Raw genomic sequence first — 9439 nt, forward strand, 5'->3', positions numbered from 1 at the left:
TGTTTTTCTTCACCGATCAGCTGTAAATTAATAGTTTTTGAAAGGGTTGCAAACAAAAACACAAAAAAGATGTTCACTGTTGATAGCAAATATTTCCAATTGCATAATTTTGCAAACTCAGATGCACCTTTGAGCTTATATATAGATAAAATGACCTATCAGTCAAATATGTTAAGCTTATGAACTAAATATATTTGATAGAAAATATTTTTTTTATATATGTAAATATTAGACCATGGTGCCCTTTACCGAACCCTTGATATACATATGTGCGAAAATGAAGCTTATGGAATAGCGTTCTAAGAATCGGTAATGTAATAAAATACACGTTGTTACTATTCGAGTGTACTTATTTTCTTCTAGTATTTGTAATACTCAAAAATATTGCTTCTAATATTTTACAGAGGAGGATGGAGTCATGTGCAGAAGTTCACGCAAGTGAGGAAAGTTCTCTGGTCGCCATTCACTTTAGAGTGGCCAGAAACGATTCTTTTACATATGGCTCAAGCAGCTCACAACTTCCGGTTTTTGACCAAGTATCCTCTGGGTAGCCTAAGAATATCCGTTTGAAAGCGAGCTAAGGTGAGAAGGCGAAACACCCCCTACATAGGGTTGTGCGCTGAGTTTGGGACCCGCCACGTAAACAAACACCCCCACTGAAAACTAGCAACCAGCCTCGGATGAGAGACCCCCCTTTTGATGACGACCATGGCAATCGAAATAAGGACTACGATATAGGGGCATGCACCTGGAATGTCCGGACCCTTAATTGGGAAGGTGCCGCTGCACAGTTGGTTGATGTCCTCGCGAAAATAAAGGCTGACATCACCGCCGTTCAAGAAATGCGATGGACGGGAGAAAGACAGAGACGAGTAGATCCTTGTGACATTTACTACAGTGGCCATATAAAAAAACGCACAATCCGCATCAAAGCGAGGTTCTTCAACATATCGCTGATTTGCGCCCACGCCCTGACGGAAGAGAAGGACGATGTGACCAAAGATGCCTTCTATGAGCGCTTGGAGCGCGCCTATGAGAGCTGCCCCCGCCACGATATCAAAATCGTGCTTGGCGACTTTAAAGCCAGGGTGGGCAAAGAAGGTATATTTAGCACTACGATCGGTAAATTCAGTCTCCACGACGAAATATCCCCAAATGGGTTGGGGCTGATTGACTTCGCCGGGGCCCGAAATATGGAAATCGTGCTTGGCGACTTTAAAGCCAGGGTGGGCAAAGAAGGTATATTTAGCACTACGATCGGTAAATTCAGTCTCCACGACGAAATATCCCCAAATGGGTTGAGGCTGATTGCCTTCGCCGGGGCCCGAAATATGGTTATCTGTGGTAGTACAGACTGCCGAAAGATTTGCTACTCGGCGTGCACTCCTGCTCTCTGAGAGCACTCGTCAACAACTGGGTATAAGGGAACTGTGGGACGGCATTTCAAACTCCTTACGTACAGCTGCAACCGAAACCATTGGTTTTCGGAAAGTGCAAAAGAACAGCTGGTAGAGAAAACAGGATGCCTACCTCGCAACGTTACGGTCGACCAGAAAACGTGCGGGATGGGATAGATACCGAGGGTTGAGGAGGGAAGCGGGGCGCATTTGCAGACAGAAAAAAAAATGCGTGAGTACGAAAAGCTTGATAAGCTGGCCGACAGGGGTAATGCTCGAAAATTCTACGAACAAATGCGGCGGCTCACAGAAGGTTTCAAAACCGGAGCATACTCTTGTAGAACCCCTAACGGTGATCTAGTCACCGATGCCCAGAGCATACTTAAATTATGGAGGGAACACTTCTCCAGCCTGCTGAATTGCAGTGAACGCACAACGCCAGGAGAAGTCGAACCCGATTCCCAAATCGATGACGATGGAGCAGATGTTCCATTGCCCGACCATGAAGAAGTTCGAATAGCAATTACCCGCCTGAAGAACAACAAAGCGGTGGGGGCCGATGGATCAACGGCCGAACTATTCAACCACGGCGGCGAAGAACTGATAGGGATCATGCATCAGCTTCTGCCCAATCCATAAAAAAGGAGACCCCACAATAAGCGCCAACTACTGTTGGATAAGCCTCCTCAACATCGCATATAAAGTTCCATTGAGCGTATTGTGTGAAAGATTAAAGCCCACCGTCAACAAACTGATTGGACTTTATCAGTTTGGCTTTAGACCTGGGGGCCTATTCTGTAACTCGATTCGAAAATCAGTTTACTCGAATTCAGTTTTTTTATACTCTGTAACTCGATTTTCGGATTTTCAAGCCAATTTTCGAATAAAATATTCGTAAGCTTTTGCGTTGTAGAAAGCAAAAACGAATATTGTACGTATTTTTTCTGGCACAGGGTGGTGCAACTTGCATAATGATAAAGTATATCCGAATTTCGAATAGAACACATTTTCGAATCGAGTTACAGAATAGGCCCCCTGGCAAATCAACAACCGACCAGATTTTTACCATGCGCCAAATCTTGGAAAAGACCCGTGAAAGGAGAACCGACACACTCCACCTCTTCGTCGATTTCAAAGCTGCTTTCGACAGCACGAAAAGGAGCGGCCTTTATGCCGCGATGTCTGAATTTGGTATCCCCGCAAAACTAATACGGCTGTGTAAACTGACGTTGAGCAACACGAAAAGCTCCATCAGGACCGGGAAGGAACTCTCCGAGCCGTTCGATACCGAACGAGGTTTCAGACAACGCAACTCCCTGCTTTTGGAGAAAATAGTTCGAGCTGCAGAACTAAATAGAGAAGGTACCATCTTCTATAAGAGTGTACAGCTGCTGGCGAATGCCGATGATATTGAAATCAAATGCGTCGTTAGTTCTGCTTTCTCCAGACTGGAAAAAGAAGCACAGAAAATGGGTCTGGAAGTGAACGAGGGCAAGACGAAATACCTTCTGTCATCAAACAAACAGTCGTCGCACTCGCGACTTGGCTCTCACGTCACTATTGACAGTCATAACTTTGAAGTTGTACATAATTTCGTCTATCTTGGAACTAGTAGCAACACCCCCAACAATGTCAGCCTGGAAATCCAATGCAGGATTGCTCTTGCCAACAGGTGCTACTTCGGACTGAGTAGGCAATTGAAAAGTAAAGTCCTCTCTCGACGAACAAAAGCCAAACTGTATAAGTCGCTCATAATTCCCGTCCTGCTATATGGTGCAGAGGATTGGACGAAGACAGCAGCCGATGAGTCGACGTTACGAGTTTTCGAGAGGAAGGTTCTGCGAAAGATTTATGGTCCTTTGCGCATTGGCCACGGCGAACATCGCATTCGATGGAACGATGAACTGTACGAGATATACGACGACATTGACACAGTTCAGTGAATTAAAAGACAGCGGCTACGCTGGCTAGGTTATGGTGTCCGGATGGACGAAAATATTACAGCTCCAAATCCAAATACTACTCGTAAGAAAATACAGACTTGGTCGTTCCTTTTAAATTTTGCATTGTTCTATGCAATGCTTCAGAAATATTTGTCAGCTATTCACTCATCTCAAATTCAACCCTTTCTTATTCTATTCTATTTTATCTATTTTGGACATTACTACATATTACGCGTGTTTACGATATATTGGCTTATCAAAACATATCTCAGCTTGTATATTGACCTAGAACCATTGCCTGCTCATCGTTATTCCTTTTTAATTCACAATAGTTCAATTTTTTTCAGAAAACAGTAGTTGGTAGTAACGAGTGTTGGAACTTATAAAGTAACAAAGCGCTTCCCGCTAGTTCGGTGGGATGCCTGAAGGTATGCGCCCCCAAGTGATTAAGTCTTGACCTCCCTAACGCAAGACAGCCACGAAGGAAGTGTTGAGTTGTTTCCACCTAATATTTTTCAATACAGCTTTTGCAGAAGGCGTCTGGTAGGACAATGGCGTGTTACTAGCCTCTAAAGTAGAGAAAGGTTGCCTTACTGAGGGCAAAGAGATCACTAGATCTCATGCGAACGATCTTGGGACAAAATACTTTTTCGACAGTGTGTGTAAAAGTTGTGGCCCAGCAGTAATAGAATAGGATACGGAACAACAGATCCACTCCTATTCTACCGATAGCGGTTCTAGGGTGCCTCTCCTTGCTAGCTCATGTTTTCTGCGATTCCGCTGTGGTCTTGCACTCATATCATTCTTATGAAAAAGACACTCGATGCTATTGATAGCGAGGTTAGGTCTTCGATCAACTCTGAGTTCTCTCATTGTTAATGAGTGCAAGGCTGGAATCACCGCTCTGCTATCTGAGTCGATGGTCACTCCTCTGAAGGAGGCTGCACTCCGGAGTAGTAAATCTACTGCTACCTTAATGGCTCCAATCTCGGCCTGGAAGACACTACAATACTTAGGAAGTTGGAGAAACTGGTGTTGAAAGAGAGCTCCTGACAGTAGACCCGTTCACCTTTGACCCTTTCGTGAAGAAGCTCACTGTCCCTTTTCTCCAACAGCTTCTTCCCACCCATAACTCCCTCGGTATATGGGTACAGAAGGAGCCGCCAGAGTTCGGTTTAGCGACTCCATGATCCAAGTGATCAGACCCGCAGCAGCCTGTTCTTTTGCAAAGTTTAACAATAATTAAAAAGAAATGACAACATCTGCAGGACCTATAAGCTTTAATTCCAGCAGACTGTTATTACTTTTATGATAACATACATTTTGAATAATTAGTTATTTAATAAATAATAATTAAACATTATCCTCATTTTCTAGCTTGATATATTTAAATTTTTTCTAGTGCTTATATTAATAATAAAAATAACATGAAATATGAAAAACTTGCAACTGTTCTTATTTAAAATTAAAAAAAAGTATTAAAATTCAATTTTTTTTTTTTTATTTATTTTTTCCTTATCTTGATGTTTTTTCGCTTAGTTGTAGCATTTTGTCAAAAACGTAGTTTAACATAACTCGCGAACCACTATTATCTATTTTTCCAATCCATTAGACGGTTGTAGCAGCTTTTACACACTATATTTGGTACCCAATTTTCGTTCACTATAACATAAGAAAAAATTTAAAAGGTCATAAAAAAAAACTGACACATACGAACGCCAAACACTTTGAGGGTTTTACTATACTGACCTAGTACCATCACCCTGACTTGGAATTTCTCACCCCCCAGATTAGCTGTTGCACTGTGTAATTATCATGACGCGATAACAGTATCTATGACGGCATTTTTCTTGAAGAAATATGGACCGATGATTCCACCAGCTCACAACCCACACCTTACCGTTGTTCTTTTCTGGATTAAATGCCATCTCTTGAATCTGTTCAGGTTGCTCTTCGTCCCAAATGCGGCAATTTTACTTGTTTACATACCCATTGAATCAGAAATGGGCCTAATCGCTGAACAAAATTTGGCTAGGAAACGTCAAATCTTCTTGGGACTATTCAAGAGCCCATAGAGCGCAGCGATGTCACTTGGAAAGGTCGAGCAACTCCAATTCTTGCAAAAGCTGTATTTTATACGCTTTCAGTTTAAGATCTCAACGTAAAATACGCCAAGTCGTTCCACACGTCAGACCGAGTAGGTGCGAATGACGCCTACTTTAACTCTCCCCGGTCTTCATGTACACTCTCAGCAATGGCTGCTATATTTTTTTTTACTTCGGTCGAATATTATCTTCACGACTCAGGCGCCAAAACTTAAGGCTATTGAAAAAAGTACCTCGACTTAGATAACCCGTCATAATAGTAAAGTTAACCAAATGTTTGAAAATCTTTTCAACCTTTAATATTTACTTTATCCACATATGTATGTGCACCGTTATTAGAAGAACACGCTTACTCAATTTTATTAAAATAACTTACTTGTATCTAACCAGGAAAGGACTCTCTGCATGAATTTTAATTACAATATGTAACTCAGTCATTTACAATTGTGTTATATAAGAAGTAGGCGTATTTGTTGTCCAATTTCGCACTGCAATACAGAAATGTATACCGAGTATGGTTGAAATTGGTCGAGTTGTTCCCGAGATATGAGATTTCAACTGAATGTGGGGGATGCATCGCTTATATAAAGCTATCCAGTGGCATCCCTGATGTAAAATTTAATGCCTCTGACGCACGTAGTTACTAATTTATTGCACTTTTACTGGTTTTTAACAAAATTGTTATAACTAGGAGGAGTAGACGGTGTTATAATTCGAATCACCTATTTTCACAAAATAGATAGGAATGTCGTAAATATTCGTTGTACTAAATAACTACCTTATATCTTAATTTGGAGTTATAGTACTCTATATACGACACTTTCTGGGAGGAGCAATGGAGCGATTCAGTCCATTTGCAATACCAATTCTGCTTGGGTGCCAGGGAACATGTATATGCCAACGGGTTTCCGCTCTCATTAAATGCTTCAATTCATCATATTTAGGAAAATTAATCCTTCTAATTGATTTGCCTACCTGAACATTTTGGCGTTATACTATATTAAAAAAATTTTATTATTTCTTCGAACGCATTTATATGTACATATTTTCTATGCAATTTTTTAACGCCAAAGTCAAATACCGTCTTATTTTATGGAATATTTAATTTTCGTCTCTCTATTTGACTTTAAGTATATTGATATACATAAGTTTGAGCATCTACCCAAATTATGAACACATTCAAAACTATACAAAAATTTTAAATTCCTAGGTGTTGTATAAGGTAATCATAGAGAAATGTAGCAATTATTAGGGTAGGTATTTTATCAATGTAATGTGATTATTTAAAAACATTTTCTTTATGAACATACCTGACTTGAATTTTTGGACTTTTCGTATTTGATTGGAAGATGTCCCGTTTTGGGAATTCTGTGATATATCATCGATTAACTGAGTTCTATTCGAATCATTGAGTTTCAAAGACTAAAATAATTATTTTAATATTTTATGTATGAAAAAAACATTTTATTTGGTCATACCTCAGAAAATTCCAATGGATACATCATTACTGGCTCGCCTCTGCTAATTTCAATTAAATAAGGAGACATGATTTTAGCCTTTGACCTCTGTTTTGCATCAAATATTTCATCCAGTATTAGAAATTGGTCGACCTTTTTAAGGTTAAAACTGGGGTTGACACGAATGTTTACCAACAAATGCCTCCGAATTTGTTGGTAGTTTTCCAATTGCTCTCGGTTGTTCTCCTTAAGTTTTTTTGAGCACTCCAATAGTGCAGTAGTAATAATTGGAACTGCCTCCGGAGTCATAGAATAAGGTTCTATGAAACTACGTTTGGATCCATTAACCTTCTTAGACAATAATAATAATACCACCAATATTCGGCTTGTTATTTCCATTTCAGTTTTGAAATAGCTGAACATAAAAATAAAGAAATTATTTCTATACTGATTTTTGAATCAATGTGATATCTGTACTCACATAAAGTAATAAATAGAGTCAATATTCGAATGCTACTAAATAAAAATTGAAAACAGAAAAGCCGAAAAAGTTTTTTCGTATTTTGTCAGTGCCACCAATCACATTGTGTCATATCATATACATAGTTTTGAAAAGGTTAGATACATTTAACCAAAAAATTAAATTCGGGGAAGTTGAAAAAAGTTTCAGTTGTTCAAGAATGAGTGAAAATAATGAGGAAATTCGCTATATTTTGAAATTTGTGTATAAAAAAGAGAAGAATGCCATGCAAGCCAATGAAATTTGTGAAGTTTACGGAGACGATGGTGTATCAATTCGTGTAGCACAACAATGGCTTTTTCGCTTCCGTTTTGGAAATTTCGAAAATGCGGTTTACACGGATGGAATTATGTCTCCAGCGTAAAAATGGCAAATGGTGGTCGACCAAAATGGTACATATTTGTTTATTTTTTTATTAGTATAAATTTAAAAAAATAAGTTGAAGTTTGATTAGCAATACGAAAAGACTTTTTCGACTACCAAATTTTTATTTGAACCGAACGTTCATTCAATACAAGCCACATTCATAGAGTGTTGAAATTCGTATACTATATACATACATATGTATATTGTGGCTCCAGCTATAAAACGTCATTTTAGACTTACTGTTATAACTGTGACTAGATTAATACTCATCCATCTGAAAGTCCGAAATTATATGCGGCATATTCTAGAGAAAGATGCTTCTGGTTTTAATTAAGTTACCTATAATGTTTCACGCCTATTGGCTAAAGTTTACATCGCATCCCTTGAAACCTTCTTTTTGTCCTAGTTTGGAGGTTAGTTGTACTACTTTATACTTTTTCGTTGATGTTTTTTGAGCTCACTGTCAGCAATCCCGTCGGAATGTTCTGAGAGCGATATTTAGCGATTGAAAAGTTATTGGAGAATTTTCCCTATACACCCTACAAAGGAAATTTTACCAGATTCTGTGAGGAGGCGAAGAGTCGGCGTCAGCTGCTAGTATCCAAGCTAGATCTTGAAGGTAACAACTTCAATTGCCTTATTTATGTAAAAGCAATTAGGGGGGTTCGCGAATTGCAACCTGAATTTTGACTCTTCGTAACATTCCAGATGTGATAACATTAATTAACATAGTACAAAAAGCGGGAAATTATGAAGAACTCGCTAACTTTGTTAAAAACAAATAATCTAAAAAAGAAATGAAAATAAAAACCGATATCCTGATTGGAGCACATTTAAAAAGGATGCACCTAATAATGCTCACTATCAACCTATATATCCACAATATCTTCAGCCATTACAGTTTAATTTTAACCAATACCACTACCAACAAAGACAGGTTTATAAGTTTATAAAGTTCTAATAAAAAACTTAGTACAGACGATCCTAACAGATATGTGATCGCCAACAACTCTTACTCGAAACAAACTATCAAGCGACATAGCCCATCAGGCAGCTTAGCAAAGCTGCAAAAAAAAGTTCTATTGATGAGCTTAGATTACAACACGAACATTTTTTTTTGAACCAGAGTACTTCGACTACAACTAATACCCAGGCCAGTATAACAGTGGACAACAAAAGGAATTACCCCACAAAATCAAAATAATTTTTTATTCAGTGCAAATTTGGAATTGAACTATATCAATATTGCCGCACAAGTCATTATTCCATCGACTGCAAATTCGCTGTTGGCAATTCGCAAATGACCATGTCGAAGGCATTTCTGAAACCGAAGGAAAGAAACCGAGTAACGAGGCTTCTTCTTCTTCGTTTAGAAGAGCGCGCCAATCGTTTCTTCTTTTAGCAATTTAAAGCCAATTCCAGATACGAAATGTAGCCAAGTCCTTTTCCATCTGATCTCTCCAAACCGGTGGAGGTCTTCCTCATTCCTTGCTTCCGCCGGCGGGTACTACTGTCGAATCTTATGTACGACATGATCTAGCCAGCGCAGCCGCTGTCTCGTAATTCGCTGAACTATGTCAATGTCGTCGTATAATTCGAACAGCTCATCGTTCCATCGAATGCGATATCTACCGCACATACTTTCCCTCGA

The 9439-nt window shown here is 39.1% G+C and overlaps 1 protein-coding gene across 1 annotated transcript; it reads right to left on the bottom strand.

The window, feature by feature from the left end:
* Nucleotides 1-6132: 6132 nt before the first annotated feature.
* LOC120780747 lies at nucleotides 6133-7325 on the bottom strand. The gene is made up of 3 exons (XM_040113003.1): nucleotides 6924-7325; nucleotides 6756-6867; nucleotides 6133-6167 (listed from the first exon to the last, which is right to left on the bottom strand). Exons 1-3 carry the CDS (start codon nucleotides 7323-7325, stop codon nucleotides 6133-6135), a joined length of 549 nt encoding a protein of 182 aa, XP_039968937.1.
* Nucleotides 7326-9439: the final 2114 nt, after the last annotated feature.

The sequence above is a fragment of the Bactrocera tryoni genome, unplaced genomic scaffold (assembly GCF_016617805.1).
Source record: "Bactrocera tryoni isolate S06 unplaced genomic scaffold, CSIRO_BtryS06_freeze2 scaffold_25, whole genome shotgun sequence".
Taxonomy (NCBI): Eukaryota; Metazoa; Arthropoda; class Insecta; order Diptera; family Tephritidae; genus Bactrocera; species Bactrocera tryoni.

Coding starts and splice junctions, on each gene's coding strand:
- LOC120780747 (XM_040113003.1), bottom strand. CDS start 7,325: ATGTTCAGCTATTTCAAAACTGAAATGGAAATAACAAGCCGAATATTG. Junction 6,868..6,923: donor ATCCATTGGAATTTTCTGAG/GTATGACCAAAT, acceptor TAATTATTTTAG/TCTTTGAAACTCAATGATTC. Junction 6,168..6,755: donor AGTCCAAAAATTCAAGTCAG/GTATGTTCATAA, acceptor TTGTGAAAATAG/GTGATTCGAATTATAACACC.